The sequence below is a fragment of the Lutjanus erythropterus genome, chromosome 5 (assembly GCF_056507025.1).
Source record: "Lutjanus erythropterus isolate fLutEry1 chromosome 5, fLutEry1.hap2, whole genome shotgun sequence".
Classification (NCBI taxonomy): domain Eukaryota; kingdom Metazoa; phylum Chordata; class Actinopteri; order Lutjaniformes; family Lutjanidae; genus Lutjanus; species Lutjanus erythropterus.
Window position 1 is genome coordinate 38,689,703 of NC_139321.1, and position 26,510 is coordinate 38,716,212.

The window sequence follows — 26,510 nt, forward strand, 5'->3', positions numbered from 1 at the left end:
ACAAGAAAGAACTAATCTGGTGAGAGAAACAAACATGGCTTTGATTGTCTCAACAATTCAAATAAATCTCCAAACAAAACAAACTCTGGAAATCTCTTTTTGTCAAAGGCACAGATTTGATTTTAAATGCACAGTATGCAAGTTTTGCCGCTAGTGGTTTCTAAATCAAAACAGTCACAAAAGACACACTGTTATGATGTCATGAAGTAGTGCAGGATCATGGGAGACGTTGCCACTGTTAAATCACCACCATCACACGTGAAATGATATAATAAATGAACCTAGGCAGGGCACTGTCACTCAGCCTTGCCTCGAATTTTTCCCAGTGGCCATTCACAGTATTGCAGCTAAAAACTGCCCTATGACCCAAAAAGTGTTTTCCCCATAAACCACCATAATAAAAGAGACGTCTGTTGGCAGGACACCTCGAACTGCAAACAAGCTCAATTATAACTATAACTAACTAATTATAATCTATCATGAATTTTTTGACCCATGTAGTTTTTATATTTGTAAAACTTTACTAAAGCAGAAACAAGCAATTTAAAAATCGGGGGTGTTTTTGGTGAGTTTCGTTTTGTTTTATTCGAGTTTGAAAGATTCTCATGATGATGACGTGGAAATGACGGTTTTGCAAAAGGAGTTAAGTGCAGCAAGAGCAATAAAACAGCTGTTTATGGTTAAACAAAATGTATCTTACTACAGCGATCCTTTCCATAATGTTGTAAAGTGTCAGTGTGTCACCTGCACTCCATTTCTGTCACTCTTCTCTGCTTCCATCAGTCAGTTTCGCAGTTTGTGATGATTTTGAGTCTCGGTTGCATTTATAATTCCTCATTGAAATGTTATTTTGTACATTTTTGCTCTATCCTGTTATTGTAATGGACACTGACAAAGAAAAAAAATGACTTCTCGACTGGATGAATTTTCAGTTGACTGGGGGGTCTCTGCCTAATGATTCAAATCTTTTTGAAATTTTTTAGAAATATGTGTAATTCTCAATACAAAACATCATTAGAGAATGACACAACTGCAGTTTTGTTGTGCTGGTACAATGACAAGTTCTTGAATCTTGAATAGGCAGAGCTCATGGCCTGTATATTCTTTCTGTATATTCTATTCTTTTTATGATGAAGACAATTCTCTGAAGTCATCCGTTATCTTTAATTTCATAAACCCCTTTCTGGTGACACTTTTCTGTCATTTTAGGAAACGGGATTATTTTCAGGATTATTTTCTTTTCCTGTTGCACTCATAAACCGTTCAGAGAAAATGTAACTCACCTCTGCTCCAGAATACTTGTTGGTCTGATTCACCAAGTTATCCAGAGACACGTTTTGGGCCACGGGCATGTTGCGGAACTGGAGAGAAAAGATCTCATGTCGGGTCGGACCATCTGGAAGAGGCACATAGACGATTCGGTCAAGGCGGCCTGGACGCATCAGAGCCTGTGGGACAGAAAAAAAAAAGGACAGTCAGCCTCTGGATAACCTTCATATTTCACAACGTCTGTCAAGTTAACATTTTCACATCAGTACTGAGCATCAGTGAAATCTTCTGTGGCTTGCCGGGGTTAACACGTTAAATTCAACTGAAAATGATCTTATTTAAACCAGCTCATCTTTTGCACATCATCACTTTGGTACTGAGTTCTGAGATGTTAGTTGTTTGGATTTTGGTGAAGGAAGCAAAACTATTGTTGAGGGATGTTAGGTGACATGGATCAGGTGAAATGTGTTCAAACAGATTTCTCTGCACAGTCGGGTTCAAGGTCAGAACTGGTCCACTGAAGAAGGAAATTACTGTGTCTCATGCAAGAACCACTCATATGAACAGATTTGTTCTTGTGGTGTTTACGACTGATATGACGAATCTGTCGCATTCACCCATTTTCACGTCTTCTGAATTTTCTTTGGGATACGAACACAATTCACAAGGTCCAGACCTGACATGGGAGTTGTGCAATTAGTCCGCTGTTGTCCAAACTGAAGTTTTTCACTAATGACTGTATATTTCATTAGCTTGAAGACATTTTGAGTTTGAAAAATAGATTGCACTCAACAATCATGTTGATATTATTCTGTTTGGATGCATTTCAAATTGTAATCTAAGTGTAAATTTACAGATAAAACCTTTCAACAATTTAATGATGTATTATTACTTATTGTTAGGTCTATTGGCCATATATTTTCACATGCAGCTTTACTCTTTGCTGTAGCAGGTCTACTACTGACACTGTTAAAATAACAGATTTTCTTTCATGGATCTCTGAAAGCAGGATGTCAAACTCCAACACAAGAAGTTAATCTTTTTACTCTTATATGGTATTATTGGGACATTATTTCTGCTAATTTAAAAGTATCATCCACTTAAATTATTTAATTATTATGTGAGGCTACAAGCATTTGCTGAATCTGAGATGGTATGTTTTATATGAGTTCATACATAAGAAAAAAAGTAAGAGAAATTTAAGGTAAGAAAATTAAAATGCTCTTGCATGAGGCCCATTGTCTTAGGAACTTTAGGAAGTATTCTGATCTTGTCTCTTTTACTCCTTTGTGGTAGTTTGTCATATAAACTTTAGGAGCGCACTTCAAACCCAAATAAGTAGGCAATACAAAAAATTTTAAAAATTGAGACAATCAGTTGCTGTAATTCTCTTGAGTTCATAAACTCAAAAGGTTATCAGAGCTAAAATATTTAGAGTTAGTGTTACATGTAATATTTGATTACATTTCAATTAAAACTAATGATTAAGTGAAATCAAACATTTTCTCTAAATGCAATTTTCATTCATCCCTCTCATTACAATACATTAACAGGACTGAATACATTTGTATTAGTATATAGTATCTGTATATAGTAAGTATAAAAGCTCATTATTACATGTTCAGTAAACTCAATATAAAAACAATAGTATAGTAATTAAAATTGTTTTTTACATTTCTTAAAATATTCATGTTTTAAGGACCTTTTTGGGGACCTTATCTCCATCAATAATCAAAAATTATTAGTTTAATAAACACAAAAGAAAGAAAATTCTCCAGGCACTCAACATTTTTAAGTTAGTAGAGCCTCTAAATAAATGTAAAGTTTGAACTACTCACTGCACATAATTCATTTGAGCATTCAGCTTTACAGTGTGTTAGAAATAACTGCTGACTTAGCTGATTTCCATTTCTGTTCATATTTCCTGCACTGTCAGGACACTCCAGCTCTGACCTTTGACCTCCTTACTGCTTATGATGGAGATATAGGAAGTGAAGCACGCTCTGCTCCTCGATTGATTGAACACCTCTTTAAACAGGGCCGTGAAGCAAAAGCCTAAAAAGCAACGTGTGAAATCCAAGTTTTCCACTTCTTGCAGTCAGCGTGGAGACAATGTCGACGTTATCTGATAAACCCTCCACTTCCTACAGATCACATCTCTGTGACCCCAAAACAGTCCTTGAGTACCCAAAGCTGCCGCTGTCTCGCTTGTCAGACGTCATTAAGTGGCAGGCGCCTCTCAAACACAGACAGGCAGACGGACAGACAAATATGCCCTGTCTCCATGCGCTCTCCTCAGCCAGGCTGTGACAAGCTGCGGGATGGTATGGTATTGTTTGGTTTGGGTCGGGTATCCATCTGACCGGCCGGCCAGCCCAAAGAAGAGCGGCGTGCGAAAACACCAATATGCATTTTCGCTCGCCGTGAATTAGCATTTAATTTCAGCGCTGGAACAGAGAATCAACAGAAAAACAAACATCAACTGGAACTGACAGTTTCATTGTTGTTCTTCTCCTGAGACTCAGTGAGGCCTGGTTGTAAAGACAGTGGAGCCCCTGGCTCTGCGCCAGACAGGCCACAGCGGGGCTAAACCCCGGCCGGCGGAGACGAGGCAGGAGACACACACAGACGCAAGCCATGCAGGAGGTCATGTCAGGAGTGATCAGTGAAGGTTGGAGGGACCGGATCAGCAGCCTTTGAACTCTTGTTTACACAGTCATCACACTGCTATTCCTGCTTCTCTGTATGCACCATGTATCTCCCAAGCCTGACAGACTCCTGCTTTCTTTTATAGAAACAGATTATGAAACAGAAATTTATAGAATATCAAACTGCTTGCACGATGGGTAAAACAGAACAATTTGTTAAGAAGTTTTAGCAAGCGCACAAGTTGGGATGAATAAAAAGTACTCAAGCAAGAAATGTCAAAATGGTTCCATCTTCTTTAATGTGAAGATTTGCTGTTTTTACACCACTGCAAACTGAATCTTTTTGGTTTTTAGAGTGCAGATCAGACCAAACAAGCCATTTAATGATGCCAACTTGGGCTCTGGGAAACCGGGATAAGTATTCTCATACTTTTCTGACATTTTACAGATGATGGATCTCTAAAAGGGGGCCCTGAGACCCCTTGGGAGTCCCCATAGTTACTGCAGGGGGTTTCCAACATGAATCCAACATATTACTAGCAAAGATAAATCACAAGAACGAAAACAACAATGGAAAAAAATTCCTTGTGCAATTGAGTGAGCCAAGCTACTAAATCACTGTGCAGCACCTATCCATAACGGCAAACATATCAGCCAATTACCTGTATTATTATCCCAAGTGTGCAGACACTCCTCTGAGCCACAGTGGTTGTTTGTAACTTCATGAGCAAGAGACTGACATACCAACCACCTCAGAAAGCACCAGCAAAGTGCAGAGAATGGAGCTAATGCACCGAACATTAGCCGTATCAGCTACAGGTAAACACAAACCAAAGACGACCTGAAAAATATTCAGTGCAATATATGTCGCAGGGGGTCCCTGCTCCATCTCTCTATCAGCTAAACTTCCCTGGCCGGAAAAATGTTGAGGAGCCTAGTTATAGACTAAATGCTCACTCGTTTTCTCTTATGTTGAAAGGATGAACATTAAACCTCAACTTTTACGCCAACACTGACAGCCCTTTAAGTGCTTAGAAAAATCGGAAATTTGGACATCCACAATTGCACGACAACTGGGCTAACTCTCTCAATGATCACCTGATTTAATCAAAATCTCCAGAAAATCTAATAAATGGTCCTTGATGTGACATTGTTTTGTCACCTGCTGTTTTATGTTGAGAATTATCTTTGAACCTCACTGATAGTGAAACACTGTGAGGTGCAGTTCTATATTCAAGGTACTACATGACAGAAACCATCAAATGGTCTTTGTCGTGTTACTTTTTAAGTCCATCTGCTTGCAAAGTGTGCCGGATGCAGTTTTAAGAGTTTTGTTTTATGGTTTGCTTTATTTCCCCTCTGGATAACCAATTCCCATTTACTGGGGCGATGGACAGTTTTCCTGCCTTTTATCTGTTGCTTTTTTGTGTTCCTGTGTATGTGTATGGAACATGAGAGGATGGAAACTGGAGACAAACATTAGTAGCTACCCTTAGGTAACCACAACAGAGCCATGGCTGACAAAGGAGCAATGGATCATGAGAGGAAATGTTCTTGTTTTTCAGGTCTGCGGATTCTTCCACTCGTTCGAGGAGAGGGTCTGGCCCTGGGTGACGAACCGTCGGCATAGAGGAATAACGTCACCGCGATTCAGAGCAGGGTGAGGGTGGCTGTCTGGAAGACCTGCTGGGATATAGATGGTTGGACAGCAGGTTCGAGGGCTGCAGCGTTAAATTAAGGTCATGAGGACTTGAGACTTAGGGAACTTGATAAGATGCGTCTGGCAAAACAACTATAAAACAACACATGAGAGTTGGTTTGATGTCACACTTCTTCCCACAGGTTAGTGGAAATAATAGGTTTGTGTGTGTGCAGGAGGTGAGACGGGTGCAATGGGGATTGCTGTCTGTGGTTGTTTGTCACAGCAGGTCTAGCCAGTCACGGCGGTGCGCATTGCACTATGCAGGGGACGTGCCAGGGACACTTCCTGAGTTGCTCTCCCTGGAAGTATCTGGCGGCTGCATGCCAACACAAACCTGCTGACCCCCGGCTAAATAACTCACACAGACACTCCCATGCACGCTGACAAACAAACGCGAGCATGCACATAAATACACAATTCCGGTAAACGCTCTTCAGCTTTTTAATTTCCGATCCATTTTTTTTTTCTGGTGCAAAGAAGCCGCCTGCTACTTTATCAGCCGTTAATTCTCTCTGCACACATAATGGAGAAGTGCCCGTGGCTTCCAGGCGCTCAGGCTCCAAGGGTTCCAAGGCGCTCCCAAAAAGCAGAGCCGACCCTCAGCTTTGAGACTGCTAAACTCATCTGACTGCCCTGGAGGGAAAGAAAGGCTTTTTTTTCCTTTCCTCTCAGCAAGAGCAGGGGGCCCATCCATCACTTAACAAGATACACTTCCTGTTCTCAAGGATCCGGGGGTGGGGGTGGGGGTGGGGGTGTGAGTAGGAGAGGAGAAGGAGGAGGAGGAGGAGGTAAGGGGGGGGGGACCCCGAGAGACAAATACTTGGCTTGGCATGTTGGGCAAGCGTTGACGGGCTCTTTTCGTAACGGCATCATTCCACCTGAAGTCTTGGCTCGACTGGCAGAAGGCAAGGAGAAGGAGAAGGAGGGAGGGAAGGAGAAAGGAGAGGAGAGGACAAAAACAGCCACACCAAGGGACCCAGACAAGCCACTTGAAAGGACTACAGGACCAAAACCCTACAAACAAACACAGATAAGTGGCGTGGGAGACAAAAAAAAAACAACAAAAAAAAAAAACAAAACACCACAGACAAACACGGTTGTATAAATTCTCTGTTTTTCCAACAGGAGCCTGCATGACGGATAGCATCCACCTTGTTGCACCACTGACATGATAGGCATCATTACACATGAGCCATTAGTAATTAGAAATGCCCCTAGGTAAGAAATACCAACTAGCTTTAAGTCAACATTGAAGCATTTATACACCACTAACTCTGGGAGAGTGTGCGCTGCGGACTACCCTGCTGAGCGAAATCAAGCAAAGTGTGATGGTGAGAAAGTTTTGAAAAACAAGCGGGGCCTACGCTGGATCAGTCAAGCTGATCAAAACACACAAAGAGAGAAAACAGAGAGACAGAAGAGAGAGAGAGAGAGAGAGAGAGAGAGAAAAAAAAAAAAAAAAAAAAACTCATCCGCTCTCTCTGCGCCAAGTTTCACTGCCGATAACAACAGTAATCATTCCAGGCATTGCAATCCTCCTCAAGAAGTGATTACCCCCTAATGACAGACGACTTCCTATCTGTGAAGGCCGGTACCTCTCCCTAACCAGCGGGGAATGCTGGGAATCTTCTCCTTGGAGTGTTGTTGCTGAGCACATTCTTGGCCGGCTTCAATCTGACCCGCTCTGAGCTACGTCTACAAACTGTTTACAAACGGACGCCCCCGCAATTTCAGGTGCCTTATTCTTAGATGGAAGCTCAGGCGTGGAGCGGCCAAATCAAGATCAGATCTGCCTTGCTGCTCACACTCCCCTCAGATGAAATGAAAAATGAGAGGAAACACTGGGTCCATGATACCGAACATGATGACTAATTCTTCCCTGCACATCTGGTGAAATCTCTTTTCTTTAAAAACTCTTTTTGCTGGTGCTTTTCTTTTCCAGCGTGCAGGGGTGATAGCAGGCTGTCTGGCACAATAAGTGGCTTGCCTGAGGAGACATGAGTTGACTTTGTTCCCTGCCCCAAGGCATTTGCTGTATGTGGTTTCCTAACCTGTCAGTCCGCAATCCTCGGAGGCCTTGGTGAGTCATACTGACTCGGAGATGGGCCACCCTGGATTTATGCAGAACACACACCAAACAAAAAATGCAGAGAGTGTGATGGGAACCAAGAGCTGACAGAGAGGTCAAAGAGGTCTGCTTCTACAGTTCAGATCTGGGAAATTAATACAGAGTGCTGCCTATGTGACAGCAAATGTTGGCTATCATCAGGGTAAAGACAATCTTTCAGGTATCGACTCTTGTATTGTAATGTATTTTTGTCTTCTGCAGCTGCAAAAGCAGTCTACTTTGCTGTTCAATCAGTAAAAGTAGCAGCTGAGGTTGTGCTTTAGAGAGACGCTACAATCATTGCCATCGTTTCTTAGGAAAAAATAAATGTTTAGTTTTCATAAATTCAATCTGCAAATCTAAAACTACATAATCAGGCTCCTCAAGTGCTCAGTGATCTTGCAGTTCCTCTCAGAGCCTTGTGGTCAGCAACACGTGGACCAATTGAAAGGCACCTCTATGTAAATCCTCATTTAGATAAACAGCTTTTTGTTTTCGGGGCATCAATGTGTGGAATTCCTCACCAACTTGCTTGCTGTAGTGTGTTGTATTGTTCTGTACTTTCTTGTTGAGTTTTGTGTTTTTAATGTACACACTTATTGTTGACCTTGTGTTTTGTACTGTCTCTTATGCATTTGTTGTTGAGTTTTATGTATTTTAAAAGCCCAATCAGGGGTGGGCATTGGAAATAAGCCTAGGCACTAAATGCTATGGTGTGTGGCACTGGTTTATGCTACATACTTGTCCATTTGCAAATAAACATTAAATGATACTTTAAAAAAAAAAAAAAGCGTTGTCACACATGGTCCATAGGATTGGAAATGAGTTTGTTATCAAAGATGAGAATTTTTCTGATTGTGCAACATGGATCCATGGCATCAACGTCACTTCTGTACAATGTGCTATTTTTGCACCTTCCATAACATGAAAGATGCCTGTCATTTCTTAAATTGTTCGACTTTTGTCAAGTCATGCCTGGGTGTGTGGCCTGTATGAATTGGTCCAGCCAGGATTTTGCAAGTTTTTTTGGGGCAGCAGCCAAAAATTCTGATTTCAAGGCAGTTTTTCTAAGAAACTGGGTTCATTTTGTAATGTTTTCAGGCACTTTCTCAATTAAATTACAGGGAGTGCTTACTGCAAAGCAAAAAGCTTTATTTGTCCATGAAGAAGAGAACCTGGGGGGTCATAAACAATGACAAACCTTGTGTTCTTTTCAGTACCCATGACGAAAAACAAGATACCAAAACAATAAAAGTCTGTTCACTGGGATGTACATGTATGGTGTTAGTGTGGGGAACTACTATGATTCGGGGAGCAGGAAGCTACAGTGATTGGTCAAATTTTGCAGCAGAGTTGTGGTGATCTGACAAAAACTGCCAGGTTGTGCAGAATTCACGCAGATCGGTTGAATTTGTGTGAATTGTTGAGGAGGACTGATTAATGCAACAGACGCCTAAAATGAGCCACCAGACAAGTGTTCTGTGCCTTGAACTCAGTGCGCTTCACACAATGATTAATCAGCTATTGCAATGATTAATTTAATTTGACTGTATTTTTATTACTGATGCATACAGTTATTCAGTCTCTGGCAAACGAAGCTGTTGCCTTTCACATGTGGTCTGAACTCCAGCAGCTTTTTGGAGCCACATTTTGAGGTGAACCAGAACTGGATTTTGTGAAGAGCATCCGGATTTGACAGCAGATTTCACCCTTCAAACCAGTCTCTTGGAGAGCATGTCCATGGCCGCAGGAAAAGCTCTCAACGTGTGTGAAAAACACCCATGAGTTTCAGTTCATCCCTCTGCTGTATGTCAGAGTACAAAACAGGCTATCAGCCCTGTTCTGTTTTTCACTTCCTTCAAATCCCACAGATATTGACTCGTAACCGAAGCAGATTTATACTATCAACTGAGGAGTTTTGCACACCACATCTCTCTAAAAAAGATGACATAATTTTGGACGGGGCCACGCTGTGTTCAGAGGGACACTGGACCTGCTTTATGTCAGTCCTGATTTTGATGTGGGAGAGGATCAGAGGAGGAACAGAGCGGGGAGAAAGAGAGAGTAAATCAGAGAGAGAGGGGAGGGGACAGCGGAGGGGAGAGAGAGAGGGATGAGAGTGACAGGGGGAGAGAGCGAGCAAGCAACAGAGAGAAGAGAGAGAGAGAGGGAGAGAGTTGGCAACCAGTCAAAAACATGAGAGGCTTTCATTCTGGATTTTGCCCTTGAGTCAAACTTGCATCCGGCAGGCGAGGCCACCGTGTCCAAGAACCAAATAACTCTGGCGCTGTTAACCCCCTACTGTCCCACATACTCACAGCCAGGAGGAAGTCAAGATTTGTAGTTTCAAAAGGAGGTATAAACCATCTGAACAGGTGATTTTTCTTCTTGGAAAATGACTAACTTGGAATGGTAGAGCAAGCCATTTGGAAAACAAAGAAAGGGTTGTAAGTTTCTAGTATTTTCCTACAAAATACACTGCAAAAGAACTGCACACTTCACAAAAAAATACATATAATTTTGGAGAAACATCCGCAAACAGATTTTACTAGCAACATGAATAGACATATTTTCACTAGATCCTATAGGAATGACCATATAAGAGAATGATTCAGGGTTATTACAGGGATGTTACTAAGTATGGATTAAAATCTGTAAGGACTCAGTAAACTCCTTGACACACCCGATATTCCCCCTGATGATCCTTCATTGTGAACATCAAATCCACGATGAAACAGAGAAATAAATATTTGTATATCAGTTTAAAGGGGTGGGAGAAAAAAAAATCTCTTAAATACCGTGATTCTTTTTTTTTAGATTCCTGAATTGATTTTTTGGATTGCTGAATCTTTTTTTTACGTGTATGTAAATAACTAATGCTCAGTCCATTAGCTCAGTGCTAACTTACAATTGGAATTCTTACTGACACGCAACATGTTTGCTCAGACCTTTAGGCACATACTTCCTCTGATCTGTGGAAACAAACTTATACCTGCTGACTTCAAACTGCTAACTCAGTCTGTTACTCTGAAACACTCAACACTGATTAGCAACAGCAACCCCAAAGGGTCGAAACTCAAAATTCACAGTTTCACAAAGAATTCACAATTCAAGTTCAATTGCATGTGTGAAGGAAGTTCATTTAAAGGCGTATATCTTATTATATTTATTATTTTCTTATTGCACCAGCTTGATGAGCAGGAACAGAAGAAGTATTTTATTTAATATTATAACTTCAGTATCAGAATGATGCTGGTGAAATAAAAGCCAAAGTCTGACTGACATGATATGCACGGTTTTCAGAAATATGACTCATAATATACAGTCTCTGAAAGTGTATGATTCAACTTTTTCCTGTGGTCTAGTGTTAAAAAAAGCAAACAAAAATTTCAGTAAATCATAATATCAAATTGCACTACAATCGCCATGCATCCAAATCAGGAAATAAATGTATCATCCCAGTCTGTTAGGTTAGGCTGTGTGTTGTGTTTGCTGCCACATAATAGAAGTAAACAGTCCCAGTTCATTGAATGTTACTTTGGAAAGAGACAATTATACTTTTTGAAGCTTTGGGCACCACAGGCTGAGTGCCATTTAGTCCCATTATATCAAAGAGGAGAGGAGAGGTGACATTTCTACAGCTGATATCTCCAAAACACAGCAACCAACCGAACCAACCAAACTATCTAGATGGATAAATCAAGAATAAAAATATGCATTTTTGATTTTGGGGTGAATTGTCCCTTTAAAACCTGCATGATCTTTTGATATCTTGCCAGATTTCAGCAATTAACTTAGTGCAGTCAGTGTTATCATTACTGATGGGAATGATGATGGAAATAAGACCTATGATGTAATAAAGTGGAATGTTCCTTTAATCTGTGGACAGTTGGGTGTTAGTTTTTGTCCCACATGTACAGTGTCATGAATTTACACGTTATAATTTTTAGTATGTGTGACCCCAGCAGGAGTCTGACTCTAATGCCAGTAAGACCACAGAGCAGAATTGTTGTAGAGCAGAATTAGATGTCACACCTTTTTTTTACCTTTTATGGTGTGTGTTTGTGTGTGTGCGTGCGTTTGACACAGTCATATGGAGACCAGGTGAGGAGGCTGAGATTGGGGGGGTGGGGGTAGCAGCAGCTGTGTTGCTCTCCTTTTGGGTCTCGGGTGGAGGGCGGGGGCACTCACACACCCCTACAGCTGCCCTGGGGGCCACAATAAAGTCCCTGAATCTGTCAAAACAACCCAGGCTGCCTGGCCCTCACACTTCCACAAAAATAAAAATGGCCACTGCCAAAAAAGCAGTCTTATTTTGATAGGAATAGGTGGGCAGAGTGTGTGCGTGTGTGGGAAGGGGCGCCCACCAGAAAAAAAAAAAAAAAAAAAAGGTGAAGAAAAGCAGAGGAAATTAGACCGAGGCCATGTTGAAATGTCGACTCATTGGAGCCCAAAATAAAAAAGCAGTAAAGCGGCTGCCATAAAATACATGTATGTTTGTTTTACAAAGAGGCGTTTCCTGTGAGCTGTCCACAGTTCGCAGTTTAATTCTACGGAGCCTTGCGTTTGGTGTAAACCCGCCAGGTCTGGTTTCCATAATCCGCCCCAGAGCCTGTGGGCAACCTCCAAACTCCACGGTGGACTCACTGCTTCAGTCAAATCGGCAGAAACAACCGGTGGCCGATGTTTTTCCTCTAGCGGTTATTCAGATTTTTTTTTGTCAGTACTTGTATTTGTCTGGTGTGTTTGTGTTTATGCATACAAGTGTGTGAATATAGAATGGTCTAAATCCAACAACAACAAGCAAAGCTGATCAGCGGTACGTGTGTGTGTGTGTGTGTGTGTGTGTGTGTGTGTGTGTGTGTGTGTGTGTGTGTGTGTGTGTGTGTGTGTGTGTGTGCGTGTGTGTCTGAGGACTTCACATGAAAAGAAATATGACTTCACAGCTGTGTATTCTCACACATGATCATCTTGGTGACACAGGGCTGCAACTAATGTTTTCAGGGTCCGATTCAGGGAGCCAAGGTGGGCCTTATAAAATGTATTGTTTTATCCAACCAACAGTCCAAAGCCCAAAGACATTCAGTCAACAATAATGTAAGACAAAGAAAAGATGCAAATCCCACTTTTGTGAGGCTGGAACCTGATTATCAAACTAGTTAAGGGTTAATTTTCTGTCAGCTGACTAATTGATGACATATAAAATAGAATATAGAGAGAGCCCTTGGCCCTGCCTGCAAGTGTGTTGTTATAGAATGGCCCCCAACCTTTAGCTCAGTCTGCTAGCCTCCAGGTTTCGGCACTGCCTGCTAGCCTCTAGCCCTTGGCCCTGCTTGCTAGCCTCCAACCTTTAGCTAGATCTGCTAGCCTCCAGGTTTCCGCACTGCCTGCTAGTCTCCAGCCTTCAGCTAGGTCTGCTAGCCTCCAGGTTTCGGCAATGCCTGCTAGCCTCCAGGTTTCAACACTGCCTGTTAGCCTCTAGTCCTTTGCCTTGCCTGCTAGCCTCCAAGCTTTAGCTAGGTCTGCTAGTCTCCAGGTTTCAACACTGCCTGTTAGCCTCTAGTCCTTTGCCTTGCCTGCTAGCCTCCAAGCTTCAGCTAGGTCTGCTAGCCTCCAGGTTTCAACACTGCCTGTTAGCCTCTAGTCCTTTGCCTTGCCTGCTAGCCTCCAAGCTTTAGCTAGGTCTGCTAGCCTCCATGTTTTGGCACTACTTGCTAGCGTCCAGCCCTCGGCCCTGCCTCCAACCTTCTGCTAGGTCCACTAGCTTTTTGGCCCTTCATGCTAACACGTGATGTCGCTGGACTGGGGGGACAGGAAAAGTACAAGAAAAATGTACTTGCAACTGTTAGGTAGGTATTTGTGCATATGTAAATATCTATATAAATGTGCACCGCTGTGTTTATATAAGTATTTTATTCCACTTTATTGCTGCAGGGCACCCCTGGAAAAGACACCTTGGTCTCAGTGGGACCTGCTAAAATAAAGGATAAATGAAATTAATTCATAAATATTGTGCTTCCAGTACAGTAACTTCATTCACCCTGAGGCTTTATGGACAATTATTTAACTATCTTCTGCTTCAACAAGTGATCATCACCACTCTGATAACAGAGCTTTAATTTTTGGCTGTTGACAGTGACTTCCAAACTACATCCCCTGTAAACATGCATGTAAAAATGCATAGTCTCTGTTGACAGCACACAGAAACACACACAAACCTCACATCCCCTTCCTACACACACACACACACACACACAAAGAGCCCCCACTTCCCTCCAGAGACAGACTGCAGGTGCCAGGCCCACCTCGGGGTCCCTGCCGGGCTCTCGTTAGGCCTGGTGCCATTCAGGCGGCTCCTAACACGCAACCCTGAGTGCTTTGTGTTTCTCTGACAGCCCTTGTCGTCCTCTTCATGTAGTGGTGGAAAAAAAAAAGAAAGAGAAGAGGAGGACTTCAGGGATTATTGCTTTGAAGAATCTGACAGAGCCACAAGGCTGAGATTCACCTCGCACTTATGGCAATTTTAAAGGACTAGGCTGTACAAGTGTTTTTGCACATTTTCACCCATTTGCTACAAATCACACATCCCAGCTGTCTGTTTAAGGCTATATTAGTATTGCAGTATTTTATTTAGTTTTCTTAATTTTTTCAAGACAGCCGTGGTTTTTCATTTATTTCCATATGGTCTTAAAATTCACTTTTAGAGACTTTAAACTCGCTTGAGATAAGACAATCCATCAGAGTGAAGATCAGATGTTAACAGTGTAGACTTCAATCAGATACAAAGTTTCACTGTGATAAATTACCTCGAGCAGGTGTCTGTAAAGTCACTTGTATGCCTGGAAAAACAGATTCAAAATCCAAAAATAAATGAAACACTAGAACATGCCTTGGAAAAAGGTTCTAAGTAAAGTCATGTGATTTGTGGCAGACAGGCAAAAACCTGCAAAAGTGCTTCAAACAGCAACAGTGCAAACTTGACAAAAAAAAAAGTAAAGTATCCATCAATCAGGTCTCGTTTTTCAATGCAGTGGAACCGAGCAATGCTCACATGTTTTCATCATCTGGTTAGTTTTCATGTAACCAATATTGTCATGTGTTCACCTGTGCTTTTGCTATTTAAAAGGTCCAATGTACAAGATTTCCGTGGATCTATTGACAGAATATAGAGGAAACTGAAAAATAATATTCATATATATGTTTTCAACACTGTATGATCAGAATCTTTGTGTTTTCCTTACCTTAGAATGAGCAGTTTATATTTACTGAGGGCTTTGTCCTCTACTGCAGAGGCCACCATGTTTCTACAGTAGCCCAGAATGGACAAACTAAACACTGCCTCTAGAGAGGACCTTACATGTTTTGTGGCCAATAATAATAATTGTAATAAAGTTAATGTGTATAGCATTCCAAAAATAACATCACAAAGAGCTTTACATGTAAAACACAACAATAGTAATGACTGAAAAATTGTAGTCATTAGGAATAAAAGAAGAATGAAACTTAAAGACAATGCATGATTAAGAACTACAAATACAATACCAAGGATATAATGTTAAAACAATTTGTGCAATAAAACCTAACATACATAAAGCAGTGCAAGACCTCAGAGCAACTTCAAGAATAAGGTGTTATAAAAAATTTAAATTATAAGAATTATACAAAGGACTCTTCAAAAGCAATTTATATAAAGATCCTGGTATAGGAAGCTGAAGTTCCTCAGGCAGGTCGCTCCACAGACGAGCGTCAGGAGTATCATCTCCTACACACTTGGAAGGGAAGGGTGATGCGAGGTCTTTGCAATCTACAGGATCACTCCTAGACTAGGGTTGTCACAAGAAACGATACTTCTGATACCAATTTGATACCAACACGAACAAAATAATTTGATACTTGCTTTTTTCTGGTACCGTCAGAACAGAATATGCTACTTATCCCTCGGCGAGCCGTGTCGATTCTTGGCGGAACTGACGGGGGCACAGGATAGGTACGAAGGTACAGGTACTAAGGTACTAAGAGTCATGTGTGAAAATATTTTGCATTCGAGGCGGATGAATACGGAGCAATTCTAGACTCAAACAAGCCGACATGCAAGCAGTGCCTCAGAAATCACAGGGGGCCCCGCAGGGGTTGTCAAAATTAGATTTGCACATTAACTAAAATGGCAATTTTTAACAAAGTCTGTGTACAGACCTATTACAAAGGATACATTTTTCATCCTCACTCAAAAATACTAGCAGGTCACACCTCTGTGACCTCTCAAGCTCTGTGATAATGATAAAAATATTAAGCTTATACTAGAAAAGAAACATTTACCAAAAGTGAAGGTTCTAAGAATGCAAACAATTACAATTTAAGTTAATTTCTGACAGTAAAGCTTTGGATGAATCATTATTATTTCGGTGTGTCTGTGGACTGGGAGGAGCTAAGCCTTTCTTAGGTGCAAGTGGGGGGGGGCTGCAAGGAAAAAAAGGTCACTTCAAGTACAGATTTTGGCTCTCTTGATTGCAGCAGGGAAGTAGCAGTTTGGCAGTCTTACAACAAAATCAACACCAGCACTGCCAGCTTCACCATCAGCACCATTATCACCTCCATCACTCCTGTAACTATCAACATCACCATCACCATGAGACCCTGCTCAGTGTTGGTGGAGGCCACCAGCAACCTGTTTGCAACACACAAAGGCTTCATACTGAGGAATGTGTGTATGTGCGCAACACACAGACACACACAGACACACACACACGAACTTGAATGCTCACATATGCTGCCACTCACAGATACTTACCGAGGAGACAAACATAAACAGGCACGTTGCTGAGTGACAGAGCCGACTCGGCCGGATCAGTTTCCACTTCCGTGAAATCTAAACATTAGCTTGTTTACCTTCATCCTGAGCTGAGACAGGGCCGGGGTGAGAGAGGGGGGTATGTGTCTCTGCAGAGGTGCGTAGGTGTGCGTGTCCAAAGAGACAGAAAGTAGGAGACATATTAATAAAGAGACATAAAGCAGGACAGATGCTGTCTCCTTCTGTCTCACCTGCCTCATCCTTCTATCATGATGTCAGCATGACACCTTTCACACAGCTGTCAGCTGAGAGCAGACTGTATAGTAAGGACAGCTTTACCTAATGTGAGGATTCATTGCTTTTCTATCATAGTTAAAGGTAGAATATGCAGCCGTTTTTGTAAACACACCATTCAAAGTTGGCCCCTTCTCCCCAGCTCAACGGTGAGAGCGAGGGCGAGGGACACAGACTGTGAATTAGGAGAGCTAGTGCTGGAAGTGAGAACAAAGCAGTGAATCAGAGAAATAAAACATTATTCTCCGATTGTTTTTACAGTGATAAAGTTCTAAACTCGCCTTCACCTCCGCACAATGCTGGATTTTGTGTGAATGCGATCCTCAGTCTGCTCCGACCGTGTGTGTGTATGTGTGTGTGTGTGTGTGTGTGTGTGTGTGTGTGTGTGTGTGTGTGTGTGTGTAAAACTCTTCCTGCAGCTCTCAGCACAGGACAGAGAGTGCGATGTAAATGACGGTTGCTACGGTTTTCTAAGTTCTGACCTCAAAACCTGCACGCTGCATCAGGAACAGAATCAGAATGGCTGAGGGCTTCACACCTCTGCCAAAACAGGCTGAAGCCAAGCGTCCCGAGGAAAGCAAAACATGAGAAAATAAGGAAATGCAGGCAGAGTGCAGATACAGCAGATAAGTACTGTTTCAGAGGATACATATTATGCCTTTAATTGAATTATTTTTTAGTCAGTTGTGAAGTTTATTTTGTTATTTATTTGAATAATTAGTAATTGGAAAAGAGGTTATCTTATCTTATCAGTCCCTTTGCTAAAGACACCTGCTCTGCCCTACAAAGGAATAAGGCAGTAACTTCATTTTTTGTCAAAAATTTGTTATAATTTTTGCGACATTAAAGACATCCTTTGTTATGTGGACAAATATCTTCATCGTAATTACAATAATTGCAAAAAGCCGTTGAGAAACCACAGCAAACCACCGTAACTTCAGTTTCTGTCTACTAACATGTAAAATATATACATGAAAATCAAGAAATATTTCAACTATGTGCATTATACTACTAATATAACAAGTGTATGGAAAAATATTATATATAACTCACAGAACTAGACTTCTGCACCTCCTCTATGGCTCTGTTTTCAGTAGTTAGTTCAGTAGGGAACCTGGCCCTTGACAGTAGACTTAAACCAATCACAGGTCATCTTAGACCGGATTCTTGATCATGATTCTCAATGAGACCCTGAATAAATGACAGAAACTCCTGCAGGAAAAGTTGCTATAAAACAAAATTATCAGACAGAAAATCTTACAAAGAGTCCAGTTAATGAGCAACATCCTCGGCTCAGGAGTTTGTCAGCTCACCCGTTTATTTTTGACTTCACTTTCAGTTGCGTTCATTCACATCTATCAAAGAGCTTTTGCTGAGGGCTGAGCAGACCGGGCCGAGCTGAGACACAGAGGTGACAGACAGCCGCTCAGAGTCGGGAAACTCTGGATGACCACTGCCGCTCCTTTTCTCAACCCTCAAACAAGCGAGTGTTGTCATACTCAACTTGTGTGTGTGCAGGAGAGTAGAAAGACATTTTTAAAAGTCTCTTTACGTTCATCTCTCAGTATTTTCAGCTTCCAACTGATCTCTGTGCTCTGAAATGTAGTTTCTCTCCTCTGTCGCTGTTTGTACTTTCAGGTATTTGCTTTATTACACACAGATGATGTCCGTCGGTCCATGCTCACTCACGATTGCCCCGGTAAACTGTTGTGTGCATGCATTAAGAGCGTGCTGCTCATCTGATAGGAGGGGCTCAGGATGGAAAAAACAAAGCCTAGCTCAGATGACACTCAGCAATCAACCGTTTTTAGGCTTTCTACCTACTTTAATGTATCACCACTAATAAATCTGACCAAATCTGTGTTTGGACAGTTCCTGTCACCTAACCGTCACTGTCGTGTTGTGAAAACATCAAATTTAAGTGCACTAGTGCACAATGCCTCAGACAGCAGTCAGAAGTTAACATTAATATGGATTGCTTTGATAAATTAGCTTGCTGGCTGTTAAGCAAACACAGCCAAAATACAGTTTGTTTACTGTAAATTAACAGGGATTAACCTTCCTGAGTTGGGCTACAAGCCATAACGCTTTAAAGAAGAATTCAGCACCAGCAGGGTAAGGGTTGCACTCACAAAACAACTGTACTGTTTCAGAAAAATGTAAATTTGATCACGTTTTGCACTGGATATTCTTAAACAATCCTACAGCACTTGCACACTTTTTATACATATTTATGAATTATCTGAGATAATCTTCAGTGGACCACCATGAAGGGACTAGATATGGTTGCTAAGAAACTCATGACACAGCTGCACACCCTCTATATGCATCGCTTGATATGCACAGTGTACGTTCAATGAGCTATAGTCAACTGCACTCAAATCTGTACACAATGGTTACATACATGAAGCCTCACTTTGGCTCCAATATGAAAGAGATTAGAGACTTTAGACATGTATGACTTTTTGTATTATTTGTCTCTTTAAAAAAAAAGGTGGAAAGGTATTCTAGTTCATACCTGAGTGAGACTTTTAAAAAAAATCTCTTGAAATTCACTGACTTTCATAATGTGGAATGCAAAGTTCCATGTAAGAGAAAGTTTCCAGAGAAAGATGTAATTGTGTAAAACTGGCAAAGTGGGGTTACAGCTGGAACTAGACTGAAAAAACTCTGTCAACAGGGTAATGAGTTCCACTTGCTGAAGGAGCCCATTGTGCTTAGTGGTGTTAATGCTTCTGTGGCTGGTTTGTAATATTTTTGTTTATACCAAAATAACAATGCTCCCTCCCTGAATCATAGTTCTTCAGGGATCATTCATGCTTGAATTTTCAACTTTTCTACTACGACCCCAATTCCAAAAAAGTTGAATCCGCAGGCGGCACTACATAAAAAAAATGCATGAAAAATAATCATAATCGTATAAAGGATAGTACATGGTCTCAGGAACACTTTGGAAAAGTAAACAGATTGTTGCTACATCTTCAAATGCAAGTTAAGACTCTACGATGCAAAGAGAAAGACATGTGTCAACAACATCCAGAAACACTGCAGACCTCTCTGGACCCGAGTTCATCTGAGATGGACTGACGCAAAGTGGAAATGTGTGCTGCGGTCTGACGAGTCCACATGTCAGTTTTCACAAATCACAGATGTCTTGTCCTCTGGGCTAAAGAGGAAAAAGGACCGTTCAGATTGTTATCAGTGTTAACTTCAAAAGACAGCGTCTGTGATGGTATGAAGATGTGTTAGTGCCCATGGCATCATGGGTAACTGTCACATCTGTAAAGGCCCCATTAATGCTGAAAGGTACATACAGGTTTTGGAGCGACATATGCTGCCATGCAGACGACGTCCCTGCTTATCTCAGCAAGATAATGCCAAGACACATTTGGCAGGTGTGGCTTCACAGTAAGCCAGGCCTGCCTGAGTGTATATTTACAAAAAACAATCAAGTTAATCAGTTTGAATGTTACATGTCTTGTCTTTGTACTATATTCAATTGATTATAATATAATCTATAGGTCAAAAGGTTTTTGCAAATCATGGCATTCTACTTTATGTTTCACAAACAGTTTTGGAATTAGGGGTGTACATTTGGGGTCTTTATCCAGAGAAAACAGGTGAAAAATAGCATATAATGTGAAGAAAAGTACATTCTAGTATATTCTTTGCGAAGTGACCCAATTGTACAATTCCTAAAACTTCTGCGGTTTCCCAAAGAATCCAAGTGTCTGTCCCTAAGAGCCCTGAATACAGTTCAACCGTATCTGCTTTTACGTCTTACTGCACTGCACACAAACAATAAGAGCTGCGCGCTAAATGTAATCTACAACATCAGAGCAATTAGCCACCTACTGCAGGAGATAACAAGACAGAGAAAGAGGGAGGGAGGGTGATAGGGAGGAAGACGGGGGGAAAAAAAAAATCCCCCACCCAGCATGTGAAAACCTGTGTCAGATTTCGCCACAGACAAGGTCACCCTCTCTTGGTCTCGCCTCAATGCCCTGGGTTGGTAACCGGATCCGGCGCAGGCCGGTGACAAACCTGTTTTTGTCACAGCAGTGGTGCCCACTTCGTTTACATGCCCATTGTGTTTACAACACCTTTAGATTTTTTTATATTTCCCCCCCGTTTTCTTTCACTGTGAGCCTTTAATATACCTGTGATGAGATTCAAGGAGTTGAGTGTAACTATGCACAGCTGTGAACATCTCTTCAAACACTCCACACGTGCATACAAACACCAAAAAGAAAAATTAATAAATAAAAAAAATAAAAAGGTTTGTCCCAATTCCAGAGCCAAAGCATCATCATTGATGTTATGCTGCACAGCCAAGTTAACACTTGGTATGTTTGTAATTGTGCTGCCTATGAAACTGCACAGTAATCCCTTCCAGCTGCCTCCCTCACTCACCCATCCACCCTCCTCTTCCTCCTCCTCTCTCCCCTTTCAGAGAAACTGTAGCTGCAGCTCTCAGTATGTTTTCCATGGGCCCTGGTGGATTCATCCTGTTGACAGCGCCAAGCCTTTTATGCATCGAAAACACAGTATTCCCTTTCAGGTGGAGAGACGATGGAAGGAAGAAGGGGAGCTGGGCTGTGGGTGGTGGCGGAGGTGGTGGTGGTGGGGGAGAGCCAAGGACGGTCCCCGCAACAGACTTCAAACTTCAAAATCTTGGTCCTCATCTCTTCACAAAAAAAAAAAAAGAGAGTGAGAGACAGACAGTGAGAAGGGAGGGGATGAGGGATCAAGAGAAGGAGAAGGGGAGGCAGGGGAGGAGGAGGGAAGGAAGAAAAAAAAACAACAACGGCACAAAGGAGTGCGTAATTAAGACAGGAAATGGGAGAAGAGAGGAGGGCTCTGGGGGCTTTCAGAAAGAGGCTGGCCGGGGTCGCTTTTCCAGAGAGCGGAGGAGTGGGGCCGATACCCGAGCCGTCTGAATGGAAATCAGATAATCTGTTAACACAAGGCATGGCCCAGATCCTGCCTGCAGACTGACATGGATAGGCCAGTTCCTGTTCCAATCCGCTGCGGTGGCACAAAGTGTTGCCAAGGCAACCAGCTGTTCCAGCCAAACTTTGCCTCTCTCTCCGAGCCGGCGGCAAAAAACGACAGGTGGGGCTGCGAGGCGGGTGGAAGCAGCGCTGAGCCGCTTGTGAAAACACAAAGCTATCTCAACGCCGAGACCACGCAGGGGTAGGAACTTAACACCAGCCGCCGTGCAAACAGAACGCCGCTGAACCCTGGCAGTGACCAATAAGGCGGTCTCTTCCTTCAACCGGTTCTTCCAGTTCAAGTTAACGGACATGTAGTTCTTGGACAGGTGAAGCAGGGAGGGATAAAAAGAGATAGTATATTTTCCCACGTACCTCTTGTGGTGTAGGCACAGTTTGACGTTTTCCTGCCAAAGTTTTGAAATTCAGTGGAAACCTCTTGTGGTGACACCGTGGTCTGTCAGGGTCAAACTCATCACTCTAAGCAGATGACTTTCTCTTTACTTTTCTTACATGAATATAGTGCTGCAACCAACAATTATTTTCATTATCTATTAATGTGTCAATTAATCTCTCGAAAATCACCTAGTTGTAGGTCTATAAAACATCAGAAAATTGTGGAAAATGATGATCAGTGTTTCCCAGAGCCCAAGATGACGTCCCCAAATGTGTTGTTTTGTCCACAACCCAAAGATATTCAGTTTACTGTCAGAGAGGAGGAAAGAAATCAGAAAATACTCACATTTAAGAAGCTGGAATAAGAAAATTTAGCCTTTTTTTCTTTACAAATTACTCAAACTGATCAATCAATTATCAAAATAACTGTTGAATAATTAACTAATCAATTAATAATTAATGGATCACTGCAGCTTTCCGTGAATATACAATAATAAAATGGAGAGCTTTACTGTTTACTGAATTTTATTCAGCTGTTTCAGATGTTTTCAAATTACTGTACAAATATAATGCTTATATAATACAGTGCAGTGCTGTATATAAAATATAGCTTACTGTATTTTTGGTGATGCATCTCGTTGGCTCGCTTTGAGGGGTTTGTCATAAGCATAACTTTTTTCATTAAAGGAAAATGACTGTTTCTCGTCATGATTTGAGTGTGTATGCAGACTCAGGTAGCCTGTTGGGATGAGACGTTACAGTGAGGCAAATTACTGAATCATGAGAGTAAAGAAAGAAAAGAAAAAAGGAATCACCAACATTTTTATTATTAACTGTGATTTAATTTATTCTAAGTGACTTTAATAGATTACAATGACATTTATTTTGTAATTTAATTACATGTAACTAGTTACATGTAAGATGTTACTCTTCAGCACTGATAGTAATAAAAAATGTGTTCTGTAAGGTAACTGTGACCTTTGACCACCAAAACCTACTCACTTCGTCCTTGAGTCCAACTGGACGTTTGTTCCAAATCTGAAAGAACTCCCTCTGAGTGTTCCTGAGATATTCTGCTCATGAGAACAGGATGGACGTAAGGTTACAGTGACTTTTGAGCACAAAAATTGAATCACTTCATCTTTGAATCCATGTGGTCGTTTGTGCCAAGTTTGAAGAAATTCCTTCGAGGCGTTCTTGACTAGGGATGGGAATTGATAAGATTTTTACAAGTCCGATTCCATTTTCGATTCTGCTTAACGATTCGGTTCTTTATTGATTCTCATTTGGAAAAAAGGAGAACAAACAGGTTGATTAGCATCAACTTTGTTTAGTTTAGAAGTAACATTACCTTACAAACCCAACAGTGAGGTCTTAAGAGGCCCACAGGCATTTCAGATTCACTCTGGAGCGGATCGAAAACGCGACATTGCCCTGTTGTCATCCTTTCTCGTGAAATGTAACCAAACTTTTGAGTGTTTGTGCCGCTTGGGCGCCATGTTTCCTGCTGGCTACACTGGTGAATGATGTCGCCAGGCATGGTGACATCATTCGCGCCCACTGGAATCGATAAGGCAATAGTTTGCAAAATTTGCAAATGATTCTAAGGAATTGAAACACTGGGAACAGGTTCTCACCAAGAACTGGTTTTCGATTCCATCCATATTCTTGACCACGTTCGCAAGAATGGCATGACCCAAAAACACAAAACCTGTGGCTGGCTGTCCTCGACATGCAACCATAAAAAAACACATATATGGCTTTTCAATTACAGAGGTTCTTCAGCATACAGTCATCAATGTGCACAAAAAAAAGGCTGATAGTAGTCAATATTACACACACACACACACACATACATACACACACAGACACAGACACACACACACACACACACACACACAAGCGATGGCATAATCCCCTCCAGACTTACAAAACAAAAAAAGCACAGCTTTAAAAGTTTTTGCATATGTTGTCATGTTTGAAAAAACGTAAGACAACCGCTATGGTTTCCACTGTATTTGATCTGTGGAATCCCTGAATACTCCTCAGATCTCTTGCTCTCACACATTTTCACTCCAACTACTTTCCACCTGAAAATAGGTCCTATTTTGCCCTATTTGCCACATTCTAAGAACATTAAATATAACGGACAGTGTTTTTACTGCAATGTGTAATTGTAATTTCAATATGCAATGAGAACTGAAAATAAACATGACATTGAGCTCCATTTTCTGGCCTATTTATTTATTCATATTTTTATTAAATCTAATATTTGGCTGAAGTTTATTCTTTAAACAGCGATTCAGTATTGGTGCCAATACTAAGCTTATTAAGTGGATCTGGTATTGGCCATAAATGGTCCACATAAACACAGTATATACATTCAGTAAAATTTATTGCTTCTTCCATCAGTTACATTTATTCAGCTTCAGTACACTGCCAACTCACTTTTTAGTGCCACAGCGGTACTTGGCCTCATGTTACCTCACATATAAATGATTTCAATTAAACACACAGTGAAGTGTACATATTTTAAATTCAGAAAAAAAGAAAGCACTGGCATGGAATAGGTACTCAGTATCAGTCAATATCCCCCAAGTTGAGGTACAGGAATGAGTAGATGGGTACGTTCCTACCTTTAACCACTCAAACCAACGGAAAACAAGCTGCCTCACAATATGATAAGGCCCTGCTCTGATCAATGCAGGCTGCTACTGCTGCTAACTAGCCACCATATCACATCTGGCTAAGTGATCACGTTTTTAGCACGTCTTCTATGATCTAACTCAAACACGTTCTACATTTACACAGCCTGAAACACTAAAAACAGCTCCCTCAGCCAAATTCAACAGTCTCCCTTTTCCACACTTCCCCAAATAGTAGATTTTACAACTTTATGCTCATTTACATTTTTGTGTGCTTTGTCACAGTATCATTTGCTGCGGCGACTGATCTACCTGACAGCGGTGTTAGTCCCAATGAGGTGTTAGGATCAAACTCTCCCCACAGTATCATAAAAGTGTTATTTACAATGGCCTGAACAACTTTATAGATTCCCCCGGAGGTGAACAGGAGGCCACGGCTCTAAATCAACGCTGGTTAGAGGTAGCCCCATTTCAACCTTTTTCAATTTAAGCCGCGTTCATATTTTAAGAGTGGCGACTTAACAACAAGAAGGAACAAATCTCCGGCAATAAAGCCCCACCACTTGACCCGCGTTGTTTCCCAGCCTACCCTTTGATTATCAAATATCTGAGCAGGACTGGATGAGGGGAAAAAAAAGAAGAAAAAAAAAAACACCTCCTACAGGACCTCCACCTCTGCTCCCACTTCAAGAGCAAGGCGGTGCGACATGCAGCGGCGTACCGCAGCTCAAACTTCCCCTTCCTCTTGAGGGGAAGCCATTTTATTGTGTTCCACTGAGATAATTGCCAATCCTTTAAATGAAAGGGTTTTCTCAGTGCTCTGGTAATTACTAGATACGCAGCAAGGGTCTGGTGAAGGAGGGGGGAGGTAGAGGGGGGGGAAAAAAAGAGAAGAAAACATGACAGGCAAGTATTAAAATTCAATGGGTGGGGCAGGAAGGAAGTCGAGAGAGGGATGTGTTGAAACAGAGAGAATGAGGGAGGGCTGGAGGGAGGGAGGGAGGCACGCTGTGCCGCTGTAGCCTCCGTTTGGGGTTGAGGAAGGACATGTTTATGGTCTGAGGGTTGGGCTTTTTTTTTTTTTTGATCCGGTAGAACGATCCTGTGCCAAGTGCCAAAGACACATCTGCTCCTGGGCAATCCTTTGCCGTGGTAAGGTGATTTATGTGGTGATCACTGACCTCTTTTCCTAAATCACTGGTCTTTTTTTAGGAACTTCCCATCAAATTTGGAGCAGCTGAGCTGAGTTGAATAATTCTTTCAGACAGCGCAAATTACATACTGCGCTTCCTACTCGGTGTGTTGAGGAATGTCTCTCAGTGATGATGGAGAGATTGAAAACCAAAGCAAACTCTAACTGCACATGCAGTTAGACACCTCAAAGGTTTCTGGATACACTGGCACAGTTTCACAGCGCAGCTTTGTGAATCACCTCAGGTAAACACACACAGGCCAGCAGAATAATTGTGGGGTACAGTTGTTGGGATTGCACACTTATTAACTATTGCTGTTTCTCAGTTTGCTGAAAATAGATAAAAGGTGAGCTCCAGTGTCTAAGTTGACATGGTTGCACAGATTAACAACAAACAAAGATTCGAAAAGTTAGTTGTGCAGCGATCTAAACACACACACACACAAAAAAAAACAGGAACGAGCATCTTAAAAGC

At 41.6% G+C, this 26,510-nt stretch overlaps 1 protein-coding gene across 1 annotated transcript in view; it reads right to left on the minus strand.

Annotated features, from left to right (window-relative positions):
- The window catches only part of afg2a (AAA ATPase AFG2A), a 215,237-nt gene that overhangs the window by 37,270 nt on the left and 151,457 nt on the right, over positions 1-26,510 (minus strand). The window contains exon 16 of the mRNA XM_084719790.1: positions 1,284-1,448. Within this exon, the coding sequence (XP_084575916.1) occupies positions 1,284-1,448 (165 nt within the window). The remainder of the gene's footprint in view (positions 1-1,283; positions 1,449-26,510) is intronic.